Below are 22,565 nucleotides of genomic sequence, written 5' to 3' on the forward strand. Positions count from 1 at the left end.
GGTTTGTAAAATGTGACCAAGTGTGACAAGGAGGGGTGGAGGGGTAAAAAAACCTAGAAATACGTGTGACGTAATTAATGGATGATCCCTTATAGGTATAAATACCTGGTGAGTCATGCATGCAGATTGTTGCGATTACGATTTTATTTACCGTCTGTCTGTGTGACGGCCCAATTCGAACTTTAAGATACGTCAATTAATAGATCTAGAAACGATATGGATTAGATATGTAAGTGTCAGATGTGACGTTTCTTCAAACAAAAACGTCACTTTTGACACTGACACATCTAATCCATATCGTTTCTAGATCTATTCATTGACGTATCTTAAAGTCCGAATCGGGCAGTACGTTTTTATTTACCGTTTGTCTTGTGACTCTCGTGCTACGCTATATTCGTAGCACTTCGTAGCATCTAAATAAATGTATGTTTTTTTTCTGTAATAACATTTAGTTTTTGTGAAAACTACTGCCTACGCCAATTCTTGGAATTACCTAGTTGCTAAGTGGACTCCAGGGTCCCATGAGCCGTGGCAGTAAGCGGGAACATGCTAGGAAGAAAAACAAATTTAGTGTTTGCACAAACTTTTTATATTACGTTTAGAAGCACTATTTTACGTTTAAAAACAACATTTTAATGCTACACGCTGGAAACGTCAATCATCCATTTGTAATACAGATAACTAGATATGCATCAAAAACATAACATCGTCTTTCGCGCTAGTAGGTAGGTACATGGTGATTAGTTAATATTACATTGTATATCATTGAAACATCAATATTCAGCAATATGTAGCAGACTCTAATACCTGTGCATTTCTATATCAATTTAATATTGAGACTCATCCTTTAAAATATGTTCAAATTAATTTACAATACATAATTATGTTTATTACGTAACTAATATGCGTAAAGCCAACTTGAACGGATTCAATTATGGCGTTAACATCTGGAAAGTAATTTCCATAGATCATACTGTTATAAATATTAACTGGTCCTGCGTAAGTGCTGTTTACGACTACTGTTCTGTTATGAACGATGCTATTAAAGCTTGAGTTAGTGCCATGGGATGTTCGCTCACGTATTTAGTTTACTATAAATGGTAAATACAGGTGGGGATAAATAAAAAAAATAAATATTAGGGGACATATCTTACACAGATCAACCTAGCCCCAACCTAAGCAAAGCTTATACTATGGGGACTAGGCGACGATATACATACTTATACATAGATAAATACATACATATATACATAGAAAACACCCATGACTCAAGAACAAATATTTGTGTTCATCACACAAATAAATGCTCTTACCGGGATTCGAACCTAGGACCATTGGCTTCACAGGCAGAGTCCGTCCCCTCAAATGGAACTGTTAACTGGTCAATTTGCAATAATTTGAAAGAGAGCTCGGACTGTTTTAAAACCGGTTGAACCCACACACTTAACTTCTGCAACTGTATTAAAACTCCAATATCCATCCAAGATATGAGATTGCAACTTGTAAGTACATACTTCTCCAGATCTCCAAGTTAACACATTCAGTGCCAGTGACTCCCTAGGGGAGTTCACTGTTCGTAGGCGCTTTTCGCTACATACGGTTTTTCCCGTGTTATCGGCTACGCTCGTAGCGCGTAGCTCGGGCTGGCACTGAATGTGTTAATATAATCTAAGTAATATTACAATTCGTCTTAACCGCCTATCCTATCCTGATTAAATAAAGCAATTGAAAATAAGAACTATCAATAAAGAAGTTAAAAAAAAACTTTTGAATCAGCGCCCGTTTCTTGGAAGTTTGAAAAGTTTAAAATACAAACTTAATTTGTGAGTACACGCATGTGCCTAAAAAGCCCTTAAATCTTAAGACCTTTTCAAGGCAATAAAACTATTACTGTGACATGTTAAGATAGTGACATGAAAATACAAAGAAACATTCATCAGCAACAGCCAACACCTTAAGATATTTCTATTCTTATTATATGTTAACCTTTCAGGCCACGGGGCCCTAGATTGTTAATATCCTATAATCGCCGTATCTATACATACAAGTACGAAATTAGTATTGACAATATTAGGGAGCAGAAAAGCCCTGCCGTCTCGCCCCATTACTTTGACCGTAATTCGCACGCCCACTCGCAGTCGAACTTGTTAAGCCCGTCACAGACGGTGCGATAATATACCGCAAGATAATACACAACCGCAATATCGGCAGATACCGTAAGATACCGACAGATATCTTAGAGTATCGCTAAGCACCACACACGCTCCGTTGCGTTGGCTCGTTGGGTGGATGACATTCGAAAAATCGCGGGGCACTTTTGGATGAGACTAGCCCAGGACCGGGATATAAGTGGCGTACACGAAGAGAGGCCTATGCTCAGCAGTTGGCGACTGAAGGCTAAAATGATGATGACAGTTATACACGTATTTTTAGTCGTTCGCGCAACATGTTTCGGAGAGGTCTCTATTTTTGATTTTGTTTTTTTTTTAGCACTAACAGTTCATGAGCAGCGGTTTCGATATCATATAGGTCGGCGCACCGCTAAGACAAGAATAGGTTTATGTTCGTAAAATTTAATTTACGAAGATCAATATAGGTTTACGTTATTACTTTTTAAAGGAATATAACGAGAAGCCTTGTTTCCCAAAATGAAGCTCGAACATAATCTCAGTAACAGGAAGCCATCACTATCTGTCATACGACACGTGATATACTTGCGGGTACAATACGCGTAAATATTAAACGTGATCAGAATTATAAGGAGTTGCTCCAGTTTTTCTGTAGATCTCTGAAGAACAAAATCGGAAACCAAATTTCATTTATTTCACGCCGAGTGACATATTGAGGCGTATTCTGAGTGTAATAAAAGGTTATGAATTTGATCTAGATTTGTTGTGGATAGGATTTGTTAGCTGCACGTCCAATACGCAGTTCGTCCAAATCGCATTTCGTCCGTTCGTCTACTACGCAGTTCGTCCATAAGGTATCAACTGTCAGTACGTGGGCCATACTCAAAGTTTCTGGATTCTGATATATGAGACGACTTATTTTTTCTAAGTGGCCAGTCCGGGAATTTTCAATATGCCCTAAGTATCAAAAATAACATTTCTTCAACCAGAAACGTCAGCACACCTTTGAGATACTTATTTAGTAAATCACCCGTAATTTATAATCGAAAAAAAAAAAATCCACATGTATAACTCCCGCATATTATTACAAGTTTTACCTTCATTATATGATTAAAAACAACAGTCCGTAGAACCTTTTTGTATAGTCCTCGTCACGTAACTTTACCAACTCATGTCCAAAAGATCGTATGTCCAGACACAATTGAAGCCTTATTCCTTTGTAATAAGGAAGAATATTTACACTTATATTTGACTAACACTATACAGTCTTACAACATTTTTTCACCCGAGTACTTCAGGTCAAGGCAGTGGTTATGGGGCCGATTACGGACATGGTTATGGCATGCGATAAACTAGCCTTTCGTATTATATTTTCATATAACAGAACAACTTTATATTGTGAGCACTTTCGCTGGCATTCCTAATGTGGTTATCGATTTTTACTAGGGAGTGCTACGACTGCTGTATTAGTAGCGTGATATATTTACTGCGGTTCGTAAAAGCGTAATGGACTAACTAATGGAGACTCGATGGAATATTATTTAAATTAAATGGATTCTAGGAATATATGTCTCTATGCAGTATATATCTGTGTTTTAACCTCGTAAGACCAAAGTCCATTTTTGCGCTTTTGAATTTGGAACCATCTTTTAGTTCTATAAGGGCTCATAACTCGAATTTAATTTGTAATTATACAAGTACGCGGGACTTACGAGGCTAGGAAAACATCAGTATGCTGAGGCAATCCCTATTCCAACAAATAAAGATAAAAAAAGATACTTGTTGCACAGAAGTTTTATAATGTACAAACTTGGTAAAAACTTAGCAACGATATTGAAAGAGAGCCTTCTGAAAAAATATGCACTAAAGTAATAATAAATTATGAATACTATGTTGTCTAATTGATCTTTCTATCCCTACTATTCCCTACATGGTGAGTCGAGTACATACATAAACCCAAAATATTAGAAGCACTTTAATAATGAACCACGTAATCTAACCATTCAACTTCAACCTTGTTCTAAATTAGAATACCGGACACATCCATTATATTCCCAGTCACGTCACAATTCCCGGCTTCCCAGCTGATCGCTGTGACGTCACTACCCAGCTGACTTCCTGTTTGTGACGTCAGAGCTCGCTGCGTTCCATTGGAGCACGTATCTTATCCAATTTACGATCAGATTTGATACATGTCAGTTTTAATATTAAGTTTTATATGCCGTGCATATATAATGAAAAGTTCATAATGGCTTTATTGTTTATTCTGAATTTTAGAGGTAAATTGTTTAATGATAACAAATAGTATAGGTATTGAAAACTATTGTATCGTATTCCAGCAGCATCGGACGGAGCAGCACTTACGTTTGCAATTAAGTGTGTTTTAAGTACCTATTTCAAGTAATTACTTTAATTACTCTACTAAGTACTAGCCGTGTTTCAGAAAGTAACACAAAAAACTTAAATTATAACATTGTACAATGTACAGTCGACGTCAAAGATATGTTTACACTTTTTGCCTTATTACAAAGGAGTAAGGTGCAAAAGTGTAAACATATTTTTGACGTTGACTGTACGTTCAGATTTTGTTATTTAGAAGTTTACTATTTGCATATTTTATTTCTGCAAAGACCTGAATTTTAAACTACTTTAACACCATATTACTACTTCTAATACTTATTCTTATAGGTACCATTTAATTTTGTTAGTTAATACTAAAGCCAGTTTTTTTTTAGAAAAAGAGTTAACCTACATCAACATAAACATTAAAAAACATGGAATAACTTATCAAACACCGAACATATTACGCGGTGTTGTGCCGTAATTACAGAATGTTTACTACACAAGCGTTTTTGTCTACATACTTTGAGTCGGGAAAATTAATTGATAAAGTTCGCCCCCGCCTTAACGCGACACGGCGTGATAAATATTCATTAGTATGTAAATGTGCCTACTCGAATTATAAACATACCACACTTTTTTCGGCAAGGAATTTCCCAGTGCTTCATTCCTCTCCGGAATAAAGTAATTCGTTTAATCTTTTTACAAAGAGAATTGGACGGTATTTTCCAATATTGCCTTGATTGCCAATGGTTATAAAAGTACCTTTTAAAGAATAAAACGACCTGAGGCAGCGATGAGAGGGGGAGTCCATTGTCATAATATTAATCATTAAATAATTTTATGCGAGTTGAATCTAAATGTGATTGATTAATGTGATATTTTACATCCATAAACAACTGTCACTTATTAAAGTTAGGTATTTTATTTTGAAAAGCTGTATAATAAATAATGCAGTAGACTTCAGATAGGAAACAATAACGATTTTAATATAGTTCATAACGTATATGAAAAGTTTAACATTGGAGGTGAAGGTGGTATAAGAATATTGGAGGATTGGAGGTGAACCATTTGGCTAATCTCATGAAATGGTAGCTGTCAAAATGAATAGAATTCCCTTATTCGTACGGTTCTACTGATAAAGGTTAACCCGCAAAATCAGTAAAAGCAAAATGTTGAATTACACGAAGGGATGCCTTTTCTCACTTTTACCTTCCATTCAATAGGATAAATACAACCGAAACTAGTTCTATCGGGGAGATATTTATTGCCCCTACGCTGGACATATAAAATTGCTGTACCAAAAAGTCACAGGACAGAAAATTTCGTGCCTAGAATCGTTTATACAAAATCTCTTTGAAGTAACAGAAATAATTAGATGTAGAATTTTATTGTAGAAAATTGTGAAGGTCAGTATCAGTAGGTACTTGGCAAAAAGAGATGACTACTTTCATAGGACCTATACTATAACTATTAGTATAGTAATACGCCATATCTCTATCTTTACTACTATAATAAATAATATCTGGGAGACCGAGCTTTGCTCGGAAAACATATAAAAACTCAAAAATGCGCGTTTTCCCAGAGATTCACCTAGCTAGATCAATTTATCGTCCCCGAAATCCCCATATATAGCAAATTTCATCAATAATCGTTAGACCCGTTTCCGAGATCCCCAAAATATATATATATAAATAAACATATACCAAAATAAATAAATAAAGAAGAATTGCTCGTTTAAAGGTATTAGAATATATGTGTGTGGATTTTGGTGATATTGTTCAAAACTTAACTACTCAAGAACTTTTAATTAATTCAAAGACAATCGACCAATCTAAATTTAATGATGTTTGCTGACTCTGTACACGACGGTGGAAAAGTTTTTTCGAGTATGTTTATTTCTAGCAAAGTCGAATTGTCACTGAAAAAAAATATAGTTAATATTTAACAACCCTATCTTTTTTCATAATTAAAGGTCGAGTTCTTAAGTGTCTTTGCCTTCACGCTCGCAATTACCCCTTATTATGTATCTAAAATGTACTCCCACAAGATTGCAACATTTGCAACTAATAAATAAATGCATGAGCCCAATGGAGCGTGTTAAGCGTAATACATACACCATGCAAACGTGCCGTGCAACCTTAAACCTTGGGTAGATAGTAATAAAAGGCAAGGACGTAACGCAAAGATACGGCTGATAGTAAAGTCTAGTATGTTCTTCACGTTTCACTGTACTTAGAAGCTAAACAGCTTATGAATGTGCTGACTTATTGTCAATGCGACATTCTGGTTTCAAATAAAATTGATAAGACAAAAAGACAAAACGAACGCAGCTTTTTAATGGGGTGATTAATTCTTATCCGTATTAGGTTCGGTTAAATCGAGTAAAAAGTGAGGTGATAATGTTAATCGATACCTACTTTATGAAGGTAGTGGAAAACGTGGGATTAAATCGTATACTGAAATAATAAGGAATCGTTATTGGTTCATTATTTGATGGGTGCACATTAATAATATATTCTAAATATTCATTACTTTATGCTTGAATTATTGCAATTGGCGTATAATAATTGTGGTTTCTAAACTAATTATAATCGAATGTGTTATTGTTTTTAAGCCATATAACATAAAATAACACTGTAATACATTAATACTTTAGGTACTTAATTAAAAAAATGCTATGACAAAATGAAGATTTCACATTAAATACGATAATAAGTATAGGTATAATAACATTTAATTAACACGAAATATTATCCCCATTATTTCACGCACAACATTAATTGGCCTTTTAATATTAGCTCTGGGTCCGTGGTAAATTACCAGCTCATTAATTGATATTTCTATATTATTCCAATTAACAACTTACGCACAGTAAGTAGCGTTCATGCCAATTTAATTAATAATATATGGATTGAAATGTCAATATTACCATCGAAGGATTTTGTATATTACGAGTACGATATAATTTGTAATTATTACTTGACGGAGTTGATTCTTCAAATTATAAATTATGGCAAAGCTTATTGCATGTACCTATCGTTCGTAAAATATAATATTTATAGCATACAATCATTTTTACGGCGAAACCACTAACTTTATGAACAACATGAACTAGAATGAATCATGAATAAGCTAACAATAAAAACAAAGAAATGCATCCAAAGGGTAATTAACAAAAAATCATCACAGTGGCTAAACAGTACTACCGACCAAAGCTGATGATACCGACCTAACAGCAACGCAGTTTCGTGACGGCCTTGCGATCAGATACGGGCATGAACCTTCTAGCCTGCCACTAACCTGCGACGGTTGTGGCGAAAATAATTTCAACCTAAACCATGCACTTAATTGCAAGAAGGGAGGGCTCATAAAAAGAGGCCACGACCAACACAGAGACGATATCAAAAATTGGGCTGAACCAGCATGGGGTTCGGCTACTACTGAGCCAATAATGCGAGCCGCAACCTTAGATCAACCAGGGCTAATAAGCGACACTACTGGAAAGCGTATGGGAGCCAGCGAGAAAGGCGTTCTTCGACGTTCGCATTGTAAATGCCGACGCCGCCACTACTCACATGGCCCACGATTGCCCAAATACACGCTCGCGAAAAACATCGCAAATACGACCTGGCTGCAGAAGATCTCAGAGCCTCATTCACTCCCCTTGTGGTCTCCTGTGATGGCGCTGTCGGAATGGAATATGAATCCTTCATAAAAAGAACATCCCTTAAGCTGCGTGAAAAATGGTCCAAACCATACTCACAAATAATCAACTGTATCAAAGTCAACATTCAAATATCAATCATCAGAGCGGTCTCTCTAAGAATTAGAGGAACGAGAAGAAGGATAGAAAGATTTGGATCTGAAGACGGCTGTGGAATACCCATCCTTGAAGATTAGTATTCTCCTCTTTCTACCGTACAACTGTTTTTAAATACGTTTAAAATTGTATTATTTAATGTAATAAATGTGTTATACCTATACTATACATGAAATGTGGCATGTAGAAAGCTTTAAAAGATGAAATCCAGCTCCTGAGAGAGGTAGGTTTTTGTAAATTACTTTACTATTTTTATTATCTCTTTATTTATTTTTCATCTTAAGTTAGGGTATTTATTATTTATAATATGAATATAAAAGTAAAATATAAAAACACTTACAAAACAATAAAAAATACATATAAACATATTATAAAAAACCTAACCTAGGGTGCCGCCAGCAGCAGGGAGAGAGGAACCGGCGGACTATCCGCGCCGTGTCCAAGATCACTGCCTTCTGCATCTGACACTTGATCCAACCACCTAGCGAGAGTCTCTCAAGGTGTTGGTCGAGACTCTTCGCTATTAGACCGTTCACTGAAACGACTCTCGGGACAATGATTGTCGAACATTCCACATGGCGGTTATCTCGTGAGCAAAGTCTAGGTACTTACTGGACTTGTCCTTCTCGGCTTTCACGAGATTCTCATTATCATTTTTATGTCTGTTCCATATCTCGGGACCATGGGGTCCCGGACCTTTGGGAGGCGTACGTGGGGCCGAAGCCAACAGCGCAGAGGCCCTTTAAGACACTTTAATCTAAAAGCAAGGGATACACGTGGCGGATACCATCCCCGAACGCACAATGTGATACATCCGGAGATGGTCCCCGCCAGGTGCAAAGATTATTGCAGTGCAGCACTTTTGTGCTGCGATGGAAACTAAGGTCATAGGCTATTTGATTTGAATGTTGGATGGACTGGATATAGGGCTATGGGAGGAGACTAGCGGACTCCTGCCGTGACAATCAGTCTCAAAATTGTATAAGACAGGTGGTGACTCGCCAACTCATTGAGTGGGCCCCGCAATGGCCGCACGCACAGTGCGACAACAGGGCAACACTTTGGAGTGGCTGTAAGGTTGTCGAGAGGTGAGTCTGCGGTAGCCAGATCCCGGTAATCCGTTCAGCAGGCCGCCGGCGTTATGACATTTTACACTTCCAACCTGGAGCATAGGTCCCGCTCTTGCGACTCCACTCTGGCCGGCCAATCAAGGCAAGCACAGAGGCGAGGGCCAGATGAAAGTGCCCTAAGGAATAGGGGTCCGCGGTGTCGCCACTCACCGTCAGCTCGCCACAAGCTGCCCCCGCGGGGTCATTCTTATTATTATTATACCGATTGTGATGGATTCGTTATTAAAAAGGCGTTATTCTTGTTGATTGTTTAGGTACTCGTATCGTTATTCCACAGATTTTCCATAATTATAGGCGTAAAATACATACATCAAACACAAAGAGAATATTGGATCCGCAGTCATAACTGTCTCGAAGTAGAGTGATGTTGAGTTCAAACATCGTGTCTAAAGTGTGATTTGTCTGATGGGGTTCGTTTTGGGAGTTGAACCGGTCGTTTATGGAGCGGGCGAATCATTAATCAAGTTTGGCTTTCGTGGACTAGGCGGGTGATATACTGGGAACTATTCTCTTGGACCGAATAGTCTTGCTAATAAATTCTATCGCATGTTCCTCGCATCATCATTATAAGTTATATATAAGTCTTTATTAAGCGTATTGCATTTATCTTCAACCTTTTGAACGTTACTCCATTTTGTTCTGTGATTTGCCTGGGCTAGTATTTTATTTAGCTCGCTACTCTCATTTAATAGAGTTTGTCAACTAGTCTTAAATTTCTGACTGCATAAATTGTCCATTGCCATTCTAAAGTATCTGAACGAATATAATTCTCAATTTAAATAAGCAGACTGGTTAAGCGTCTTAATTCAATATCCCATAAATATCTTTGTACTATTATAATATGTGTTCACTTACTTACTATTTTAATGTATTCTCAATACTGACACGTTGTTGACTGACACGCTGTCTTGGTGTTGAAGAGGTCTTTTCCAACTGTAGGAGAATGTATAGAGTAAATAGAGGCGAGTTTTACCCGGCGTCAGTAATTAATTCCGAGGGCCACCCTTTGACATCGCGGTTAGGGTTGCCACGTCGCTGGATTCTTTCGTATTTTCCTTGCTGTGAACTAAAGGGTATGTGGAAAAAAGAAATATGAAATATTTAATTTACACAATCTCGCTACTTTACGTATTCGCTTATAACGGCCTCCTAGCCTAGTCGGTAGTGACCCTGCTTACGAAGCAGGAGGTCCCGGGTTCGAATCCTGGTAAGGGCATTTATTTGTGTGTTTATCACAAATATTTGTACCTGAGTTATGGATGTTTTCTATGTATATAAGTATCATATATACCTATGTATTATATATATCGTCGTCTAGTACCCGCAACACAAGCCTTATTGAGCTTACTGTGAGACTAGGTCGATCTGTGTAAAATTGTCCTGTAATATTTATTTATTTGTAATATTTATTTATTTACGTGGTTTGGACAAAAACACTAAAATAACTACAACCACTACATATGTATTTGCTACTGTTTATTAAGAATCGTTGCTGGAATCTATCACGAAAATCTATTACCTAAAAGTAAAGAAAAAAGTCACGGATTACTTTCATTCCATCATCTGAATTCGACAAGTCAGCTTAAAAAAGGCGACTTCAATAAGTACGAGTCTTGCATAATTTGACTGTTTTCGTTTTATTCACATAATTTATCAAATTATCAAATCCAGATCATCGGAAATGTTAAAACGGTTAACTTTTGCTGTACGTATAAACAGGTTTTTTATAAGCGTGATGCGTTTTATAAACGTTTATTGACAGTCATGTGGTTCTACTGTGTATTAAATATTTTGTTTTTTTTTTGTAAGTACTGTTAGCGCTACTTGCACCACCCCAATAACCCGGGGTTAAGCAGTTAAACCGTTAACCTAGTGTCATATTGTACTGATAACCATGGTAACTCCAGGTTTAACCAGTTAAACCCAGGTTAGAGAATGGTGCGAGTGGCCCTGAGTTGTGTATTTTAATTTAATTTTTATTATACCTTTGCCATATGGCGTTGTTGACATTAAAGAGTTAGAATTGAATTGAATGTTGGCCATATTACTGTCAGTAAATGGTAACCCTAGCAGAAGCCGTGTGAAGGCGCTGTACAAAAATATATTATGACGCTTGGAAAATCTCCGACAGTACCGTGCCCGTGGTGCGGATGTCATTTGTGCGCGTTTGCTTTCATTATTATAATATAGAGTTCTTCACGGTACTCATTTTTAATGGCTTCGTCACGTGGTGGGCTATAAACACCCTGTATATTTTTCTTACAAATTTCTTTATTGCGTTAGTGATATAATTTAAATAATTTTATTTGTTAGTATACATTGCAGATTACTAAAAGTTTCATGTGTCGGATTTTTACTTGTGTACCTAGGAGTAAAACTGAACAGTGTAACAACACTGTACTAAATGTCCTTTAATGATTACAGTGGTTCATGTGTGTACTGAACCTTATTCAAGCACCGTTTATTTGGACTGCTTCCTGCGCATACGATTCAACTATTTCAACTACTCGCAAACTAATCCGCACTTCGTTAATGTCACAGGATTAACATTAGTTTCAACTTGAATTGTATGTTTTGGCAACTGACTAACTTATGCAAACTAATTTAGAGTAAATACGTGCTGTTACAAACCTATGCAGGCAATATTGTTACCGACATTGCTTCATTTCGTTTTGTTACATTTTGAGAAATTCTTTTTTTATATTTCTTTGAAATTATGATATAATGAAGTATCACTTACAAAAAGATTGTGATTGTTTCTTTCAATTCAGTCTTATTCTCATTACTGAGAAAAAATAATGATTTTAGTAAATTGGCAAATCATTACCTACGTAATCATTGATTCAGAAAAAAACAAGTAAAACATTCTTGTACAACTTTTGGACGGTATTCTTGCTAACAATCAATTACTGTTAGGTTTTTTGGGCGAACGAGAAATTTTCGAGTAGGCATTTAGAGCATTCGTACCATAGTGAGCCCTGTACATTTACAAACTGAGCTACAGAACAGAACAATACTGAATTTAAATTTCAGAATGAAACTTGGTAATTTTAATGAAGGAAATTCTTAGAACATAGGCGATTGCTCGTGTTTTATTCACTTGAGAGTCCAGAGAGACTACAGTAGCCTGTCAGATGGCTAATTAAATAAAAATACAGGTACTTCCTTGCTTGATAAAAGCAGGAGTACAATTATAGAACAAATTTAGCTTTTTACCTACTATGTACCTACTTCTCGACATAGGTTTAAAAACGTCGCCGTTTTACATACAATAAATGTATTTTAGTTCTAATGGTTATATGAGTATGTGTTTGAGCTAAATCTATAAAAGGGATTTCATTCGAATCAAAACAAAGTACCGAGCTACCGAACCCACGCAAAACCTTTCATTTCATTACCATTTCATGTCGGCATTATTAAAATGTATGCTCCGTCGATGGCCACATTCGAGAGCAACATCCAACACGTTCCATTTTTATACGATACGATACAAAAATATCATTAGTGTTCTGTATGTTCATACAATATTCATGTTTATGGAAATGTTCGTCTATCGTTCTGCGGTGAACATAGAAGTTCACTTACGGCCACTAACATTTGTGGTTGCAATTTTGTTGTAATCGTCGAACTATAAAATGTAATCGTATGGAATGTTCCATCCGGTGTTCAAGTTATTTGCAAAAATTGACTTAATTTTTTTTTTGTTAACTAAGTTCTGCTTAAAATCGTACTTTAACCTCTACGTACTTACAATTACATCAGTGGACGTCAAAAGTAGGTATGCTCTTTTGCATACAAAGAACTTTACACACCTTTGACGTCGACTATACATTGAAAGTGTTCATTCCGCTCCTTATGAACTTGCATTATAGAGTTAGCAAATTTAATAAAGATATGAATGACTAAAACAGCGTCTGTAACACTCCCTTGATTCCGCTCTTGCGTGTAATGCTTTCATCGCATGGAAATTTGCAATTATGTTCGTTATTTGCCATTTGTACGACTTAATTCATTAGCATATTTATTCCTTTATTCAACTACGGTTACTCGAGCGTCCTATTATACCATTTAAACATACATTTCCCGTTTCTATTTATGAATAACTCAATAAGCAAGAATTAAAAAGAAAATATATAACTTCTACTATTTCGCAGAGTCAAGCATTCGGTACTTTCTTGTTTATGGTTTTTATTCCCTATTTTTACAAGCCTCGTCAATCTATTGACGTCAATCCGTGGAGTAATTCTATTTACTCTTTTTCGAACACTTCGCCCGCCGGAACGAAAACGATACCACAAAACAAGTCAAAAACATTGAACAGTGCAACACTAGGTATATCTCTATACCTTTGCCAGTTTTGTTATTTAGTTTCACATAAAAGAAAAAAGCGTATGAAACCTGCCAACTATATATAATCATAATAAATCAATCCCAGGCAAAAGTCACGCGCTGCCCCATTTCAATTTCCATACATCAACGACAGCTATTATCATTTCTATCGCCGCGCGTGCGACAGTAACGCAGTATTATTTATCTTGGTACTTTGGCCGGACGCGGCTATCAACAAGTGTCAAGGCACGTATAAATCCTGACCGCCGCCGCCCTTAATTCTCCCGATACGCCCTCCTAAAAAGGACCGAAAATACTGAAATCCAAGTATTTTATACGAACCGCCGGTAGGAGTGAAATAAGACATTCCAATTGTATGTATCATCGCGGTTGGCTTTTGTCGCCGGGTTGCGCAAATTGAATAGTTGAAGTTTTCGCATAGATTTAGAGTTAGGTTATCGCTGATGAATGGCAAATAGGTGAGAGAGTAAATTCTACATGATAACTTTTCGCGTTGATAGACACATTGTAAAAGTTTTTGTTGATACATCGTGATCTCTCAAATGGAAATGCTGAAGTTCAGAGAGGGCAAGAAACCTTGAACATTTCTCACAATATAGTAACCGATGATTCGCGTAATCCTTCATTTCGCCGAGCATCCTCTTCTAAAAATAAGTCGCGATCTTATGACAGTGACGGAGCACTCTGTCTAAACATCCAACGAAGTCTTTATTAAACTACGAGGGAATATAGTGAAATTACAGAGAGGATCAGGAATCAAGAACTTCCGGCGGCACTTGCCACGGATAAACTGGCTGCCCGCCGGCCTCGAGTTATCTCCTTTAGACACTCATATTTCGAGGCACATTCATTCTGAGGTATTAACAGATCTGCTATAGAACATGTACCTATCTGTTGCTTTGTGGGTTTAGTTCGGGTCGCTATGTCAAGCTTGAGATTCCATTCGGAATAGACGGGACACAACGTTGCGTTTATGGGTGGTTTGTCCATCAACGAATTTATTCAAACCTACTCAAATATTTTGCGTGGTTTAAACTTTAAATAATTTTCATTACTTACTTTACCTTCAAAGATTCAACAAATTAAACTAAGAAGCACATCATGAATCATAATAGCAGAAAAAATCGTTTTATTATTTAAGTAATAATTCACGGTACGCTGGGTGGTTAAAAATTATACGCCAGAACTTGGGTTTCGATTTGGGTTAATTTGACCGCAATTCTTCTACTGCTTCCTCCAAAAGATATTGGGTGCCGTCAGGATCACGGCGCTATTATTTATACCTTCATATCTCGATCGCATATGTCTTATCCCCGAGGAAAGTTAGCTCCTGGAGGAAAATTGACAAAGTTCGCATTTGACATTATTGAAGCGAACAACCCAATTCTTTTTATGATAATAATGTTTGGCTGAAGTTAGTGGAAAAGCTTTTTCAATTTGTTTCCATCACATTTCGCTTCAAATTGATATTCGGTCTCTGTTATCTAATGTTTTATTAAGTACCTATATCTAGAATATTGTCAGTTCGAGAAAGATGCTATTAGAGCACAAAAAATCTAAAACCCAAAAGTATATGGCGATTATTTTTAGCAGGTTTTTGTGTGTTTTCCCAATACACAAATCCTTACTTAAAGATGTGGTATGAGTAAGCTTACGCGGATATTAGGTAACCGTGTACAGCCCGCGCTGAAATCCCTGCCATGTTCAATATGTCCGTGTTCAATATACTAACTTTGAAGTAGCGAATGTTGGCTTCAATGTGCAAGTACGTGCATGCATTACTTGTTATACTTAAATTTTAGCTGACCTATATTAATCAACGTTCTTAATACCGTTGTTTTCCTCTTGTATCTGGTGAGATGTCTCAAAACTTATGTGTTTTCAATATACGTGTATTCTTCTTTAATCACCTTGAATATAACATTAGAGTTAGACCAAGAAAAGTCTGCAGAGATTTTGACAGCACACGCAGTGCAGGTGTTACACACACACACACACACACACACACACACACACACACACACACACACACACACACACCCTTTTTCGTTCCTTTTTCTTTCTTTGAATTACATAATTTCCTTATCTATTACATCACCTATTAGATTAGTTTTTTTTTACCTTTAGCTTACGAAGTACGAATATTGTTTATCTAGTGTCCCACAGGATATGGAAGCGTAAATTTTTCAAATTTTTCCTTTAATATAAAAAAATTTTGAATATTATTCTTATTCTTATAAATAACACTGGCACTGCGTGAACCATGATTAAACCATGTATTTGTCTGTTTGTCCACAGCTGGGGGAAGGGGTGGAGTTGACACTGGGCGAGTTGCGCGCCATGGCGTTGCGACAGCAGCAACAGATCGACACGCAGCACCAGCTGCTCTGCGCCAAGGAGCAGCGGCTGCGGTACCTGAAGCAGCAGGAGGCGCGGCAGCATCAGGTACCACTATAGACTAGGTACCGGGGAAGGTGCGGGCGGCAGGCGTACGGCGCCCGCATCTTCCCCGCCGCCCTTAGTCGTCCTACCCCGTCGCCCCCGTACCGCGCAGGCGAGGACTCATTTAAGCGGTCGGACTATACCGGTTATACTCTGTCTTCCTCCTCCTCGCGTTATCCAGGCATTTTGCCACGGCTCATGGGAGCCTGGGGTCTGCTTGACAACTTATCCCATGATTTGACGTAGGCAATAGTTTTTACGAAAGCTACTGACACCTGCCTTCCAACCCAGAGGGGAAGCTAGGCCTTATTGGGATTAGTCCGGTTTCCTCACGATGTTTCTTGTTGTTTGTCATTTGATCTTTGCCAGTCGCTTATCGGTGAAGGTTGGTTATACTGTGTCTGATTTAGTTAAATTATGTTTTATCCATTTCTTACATAATTATACATAAGTCAAAATGTCAGATAAAGACAAACAATTAATAGCGCGTTTATGAATAAGGGGGTGTGTTTTAAGGTATTAAAATAAAAGTAAACAAAATCTACCCTCAAATGGTTCCTTAAGCCGGTCAATGATCAAATAATGTAGGTTAAAGTGAAGACGAAGTCGTTCAGTGACATCCAGGCGGTTTTATATTTGGTTGGTCAACCAATAAATGTTGTCACCCGAAAATTCATTCGATAGCATGACGAGCGTTTGCGTAAGCGGGGCGTTATGGAAACTCATAATCCCATACAAAATGACGATTAACGCAAACGCGTACATCACGTCACGCAATCGAATGAAATTTACACTAGGAGTACTGAAATCTCCATCAATTATTATTCCTCCCCTCATCGTAAACGCAAGATGCGTCGCCCTCACCTTCAACTAGGAAACTGTGAAGGTGCGAGTCAGGAAATTACTTGCTCGAATTTCGACAACCGCTCCTCTGTGTCAAAAATGGTCACGTATTTTATTGTGGTGCCCGTTTTCTAACAGAGGTTTAAGCTTAAAGTAATGTGGTTTAAGTGACGTATGGCACGATTAGAGATGGGTAGTGGTCAGTAAATACTGAGTATTTACTCGGTATTTACTCAAAGCACCCGATAAATACCCGTATTTACTCATTTAGGTGGGTAAAAACGATTGCTTATAAAATATGAAAAAAGTGAGATTTAAGAACAAAATTGTCTTTTATTGAAGAGTGCTAACGTGTGTTAACAATATCTATAAAATAAAAAGCATATATTAGGACGATAATTTAAAAAAAAAAAGGTAATTATCGGTGAGAGGCAAATTGTGATAATGCATAGTTAACAATATTGTTTTAAATAAGAAGGTATTTACTTTAAAAATATGGTACTTAAATTCCATCGATGTTCTAGTTCTAGATAACTGCATGTAGAGATGGGTAACTACCCGGGTAAATACCCGAGAGCGGGTATTTACCCGGTAAATACCCGATATTTACCTACCCGCGGGTAAATACGCGGGTATTTTCGTTTTTCTTCTAAATTTGATGTGTTTAATGGTATGTGAGTATAAATAAGATTCATTTAAGTATTTTTTTATAATGTTACATAAAATGTATGTTAAAACTAATTACGAAAAGGTTGCTATGAGGTGAAGTTCGATTTTAACATATCAGTCCAATTATAAAAATCGTGTAAAATCATTCCCTGGCTTCCAGAAATATTTTTAATGCTTTTAATATACATTAGAAAGATGAAAATAAAGAATACTTATGAATATGAATGATAATAAAAAAAAATAGTGCAGTATCCCAACTTGTGAAGCTTATAAGTCAAACACAGTTAGTTTTAGGACAAAAATGTATAACCTTTTTTGTAGAAAATTATGTCTACTTTAGTTTGTACATACAACACTTTTCGATATTAATGACAGATTCCAAGAAATATGAAAAAGTTCACTTTTGCCCCTCGTATTTTTTCTGAACTTTGGTTCGAAAGTTATAGAGAGATAAACATTATTTTGGCCTTTCGAAACGGTTTTTCTTCAAAAATATTCAGTTTATCCAAAAAAGTTCTTAGAAACATTCTAGTTATTTTTAAAGACCCATTTAATGATGTGCAACACGTTGGTGGTTTCTGAAATCTTTTTTTGTGACAATTAGTTACATGTATGGAGTGCCCCTCTTAAAAATACATTTCTTACAATTTTGAGTACTTAATCCAGTAGCGGCTTACAAAATACACCTATAGCTCAAATTTATATGCCCCTTTCAGCACTCTAAATAGTTTATACCCACCAATTTGGCTATAAACGAGTAAATACGGGTATATTGAGTAAATACTGAGTATTTACTCACTACCCATCTCTAGGCACGATAGACAATGCAGGCGCAACCATCCTGTTCAAGGACAAGAAGTTAAATTGTATTTTAATTTTATCTGTGGCCAAAATGTTACTGGCAACACTTTTTTCCATCAACGTTCTTCTTGGACAATCATGGCCATAGCATGTTGTACGGGTTGCAAATAATTGTGTTTTAATTATGATACAAGTACCTTATAAAAAGTTCATTCCGTGTATTATTTCTACTACAACCCTATACGAGTTGGTCGCGATACAGTCAAATCAGTCGGTTTATTTTGATAAAGCCGGTCGGTCGGTCGGTTTATTTCCCGAGGTGAGTTTCTTAAACAATATGAAAAGTCCATGCAGGTTAGGCCGCATAGCGCCGCAATAATATTGGAGCGGCGTTAATAATAGCGTAAGCGCCAACCGCTATAAGGTACCTTTACCCGTGGGGCGTCACATATCTTTACTATTTCATATATAGTGTATCTCTAATAATTCATTTTCCGAATCGCGCCGAAAATATCTATGTAGTGCCGACGCTGCATGGGCAAAATCCTACCCTCCTTCCTTTTAATATGCCTGCTCTATCTTGCTTGTCGTTGAAAATATTTCTGTTTGTTATAATACAAATACCACAGAAAAAAATCGCAGTCGCACTTATTTACTAAAACACATGGCAAGACGGCTTCACAGTCCTAAAATAACGTTATAAAATAATTCCAAGCTAAAGCTAAAGAAATAGTAACAAAACCATTTCATCAAAAACTTCAAATCCTTATCCACCTACATCTGAGACAAGAATCCTTCTCAGGGTTCATTACATTACGTATGTTACCGTCACATAAATTGTATTTCCGAGCTTCTATGCAAATCTGCATGCGATTTTAGTTCATCTCGAGGCATCGTTACAAGGTCTTATGTGCTAATGTGTGGCTTAAATTCGCACAAGTTGTAGCAATGTAAGTAGAATGGAACAGTTTGTGCTTAACGAGGCTAATGTGACGTTATTTAGATGTGCTAACGATTGCCAGAGCTTTGCGAATTAGTATATTTGTGGCTTCATGTGGAGACGGTGGTACACAAGCGTTGGTAGTCCCGCACTAGGTATTAGCACAGCATACGTTTATAATCAGTATAATCACCAAAGAGCCAGGATTGGGCTTTACAAAGACCGTTTTATGGTTTGGGTTTAAGTGGGATGCATTATTAATTGGATGGAATCGTTTAGGATAATCTCAACAATGAATATTAGAGATGTTCTATCACTTTTGAGTTGCATAAAATGTATTGTCACAACTATGTACTTTTGGAAGTATAAAATCTCAGGATTAGCATTTTCCTTCTTCTAGTAATAATTTTATTAATATTCAGAATATATCGTCATATGAACCATAGTTCATAGACGTACTGCACAATGAAATCGAAACTGACTAAAATAAAAATTTATCTGTTTATTTCAATTATGTTTATTTTAATTATTCAAGATGAGGTTTTGTTACGGCCACTATATACAGAATATGCGGATGCAATGCAAACTGTTTCGTCTGTAACATTAATACAATTTGCAATTCGTGTATAACGGATTAAAATCACAAAATATTTAATATTAAGAAGTAAGTTTCGCGCAGTCTGTGCTCGCTGTGACGAGATAATCCTTCGCTAGCTTCGAACATGCAAAGTATACCTGTGTATTTATTCTACTGAAACCAGTGCCACAAATATCCAAATTTCACGAATGTATACTGATAAAAGACCGGAATTTCTGGAGTACGTCAAGAATTATTCTAAATCTTTTAAGATGTTGTGTGTCGCCGCTAAAGTCGATTATTTGTCGAAAAAGATCCTAAATTCCAGCGATAAAGTCAAAACTGTATGGCAAGTTATCAGCAATGAAACTGGAAAACGTAAACTGAAGGATCCGCACTACAACCTACGAATTGCTGACACTTTAGTAAGTTCCGACCGTCAAGTGGCAGATCATTTTGAGCGGTTTTTCTCGAATATCCCGGTAGAAACAACAAGATCCCTTAATTCATCGCCAGACGTCGCTGAAGAAATTTTGAAGACAAATGTGGCAGAATGTACAGAAATCTTCAAATTTTCGTATGTCTCTCCGAATATAGTTCTTAAGACTTTTAGGTCTTTAAATTTAAAGAAAACAGAAGATCTTTGGGGCCTGTCTGTCAAAGTATTAGATTCCATTATTGAGTCAATTACACCATACTTAGCTGAGATTTTCAACAGATGCATTGATGCTGGAATTTTTCCAGATATTATGAAACATAGCAAAATTATCCCTCTGTTTAAATCAGGAACAAGAACAGATCCCACGAACTTTAGACCGATTTCAATACTACCGGCATTAAGCAAAGTGTTCGAGAAACTTATTCTGAATCAACTATTGTCACATTTCAACAGAAACAAACTGCTTGATAGCAATCAATTTGGTTTCACCAAAGGTCGATCAACTACTGACGCCGGTGCGGTACTTCTAAAACACATCTTTGATGCCTGGGAAAAAGCTCAAGATGCTGTTGGAATTTTCTGTGATCTGTCAAAGGCATTTGATTGCGTTGATCACGAAAATTTAAAGAGAAAATTAAGCCGCTATGGGATAAAAGCTAGTGCCCTTGACCTGGTCTCATCGTACCTTTCGGATAGAACTCAGCGAGTAGTTATTAATGGAACTCAATCGGCGGGGTCCCCGGTAGCCCTCGGAGTGCCTCAAGGTTCAATTCTTGGTCCCTTCCTGTTTTTGGTATACATTAATGACTTACCAAAAGTTGTGCAAGATAGACATGATATAGTGTTATTTGCAGATGACACTTCCCTTATATTTAAAGTGGACAGAAAGGAAAATAGCTTCGAGAGCATTAATGACGCGCTATCTACCATAGTAAACTGGTTTACGGCAAACAATTTGCTTTTGAACGCCAAGAAAACCAAATGCATCAAGTTTACGCTACCTAACGTCAAGCAGGTAAATAACAGCAAGATTAAAATAAAAGGTGATACGCTGGAATTTGAGGATCGAACTGTTTTCCTGGGAGTCACTCTAGACTCCAAACTGCAATGGCATGCACATATAGGCACTCTAGCCGGAAAACTTAGTTCAGCAGCCTATGCAGTGAGGAGAATCAAACAGCTAACAAACGTAGAGACGGCCAGGCTGGTATACTTTAGTTACTTCCATAGTGTTATGTCATATGGAATTCTGTTGTGGGGAAAAGCGGCAGATATTCAGACAATATTTGTGCTGCAAAAACGAGCTGTACGTTCCATCTATGGACTGGGCGCTCGAGTATCCCTAAGAGAGAAATTCAAAGAAGTTAACATTCTTACCGTTGCATCTCAATACATACTAGAGAATATTATGTATGTTCGGAAAAACATCCACGAATTCAAGGTTAACAGTGATATCCATAACTATAACACTAGAAACAAACATAAGCTTGCCGTGCCCGCCCACCGCCTCCGTAAGGTTAGTACGTCTTTCGTCGGGAACTGTACACGTTTTTATAACAAAGTCCCCACTGATGTAGTGAATTTACCACTTCACAAATTTAAGTCGCACATTCCGTTCATTCGCGCTCCTTGTTAAGTAAGGCGTACTACACTGTAAATGATTTTATAAACGATAGAGATGCCTTTAAGCAGGTAGCTTGATTTCATTAGTATAATAAGAGCTAAATAAATATTGTTTTTTTTTTTACATTGTGAATTAAATATGCTAGTGTCCAGTAGAATTGACACATGAGACAATGATGTTCTCGCTTGATTAAATTGTTTAATTTAATTTTAGTTTTGGACACTTGGAGACCTTATACATCTCTAAGTATTTATTTATATATTTTATTTTTGATTGTATATACCTATATTAATGTTTGTGGCGTCGTTGATCGGGTCGCCACTTTCCCGAATGAAGGTTGAGGGAGGCGATGGCTGAGATACGCGTCATACTCGTGAACGGGTGCTGTTTGTGGAGACTGGTCTGTTTAAGCTAACACAAGCTATTATACTTAGTAACTTTATTTTTATTAATTAATT

At 36.9% G+C, this 22,565-nt stretch overlaps 1 protein-coding gene across 12 annotated transcripts in view; it reads left to right on the forward strand.

Moving 5' to 3' along the window:
• LOC134796685 (apoptosis-stimulating of p53 protein 2) overlaps window positions 1-22,565 on the forward strand; it is a 288,939-nt gene that overhangs the window by 211,038 nt on the left and 55,336 nt on the right. For all 12 annotated transcript variants that reach the window (XM_063768850.1, XM_063768849.1, XM_063768848.1 and 9 more), the window contains one exon: window positions 16,071-16,217. In XM_063768850.1, the coding sequence (XP_063624920.1) occupies window positions 16,071-16,217 (147 nt within the window). The remainder of the gene's footprint in view (window positions 1-16,070; window positions 16,218-22,565) is intronic.

The sequence above is a fragment of the Cydia splendana genome, chromosome 14, assembly GCF_910591565.1.
Source record: "Cydia splendana chromosome 14, ilCydSple1.2, whole genome shotgun sequence".
In the NCBI taxonomy this organism is placed as follows: domain Eukaryota; kingdom Metazoa; phylum Arthropoda; class Insecta; order Lepidoptera; family Tortricidae; genus Cydia; species Cydia splendana.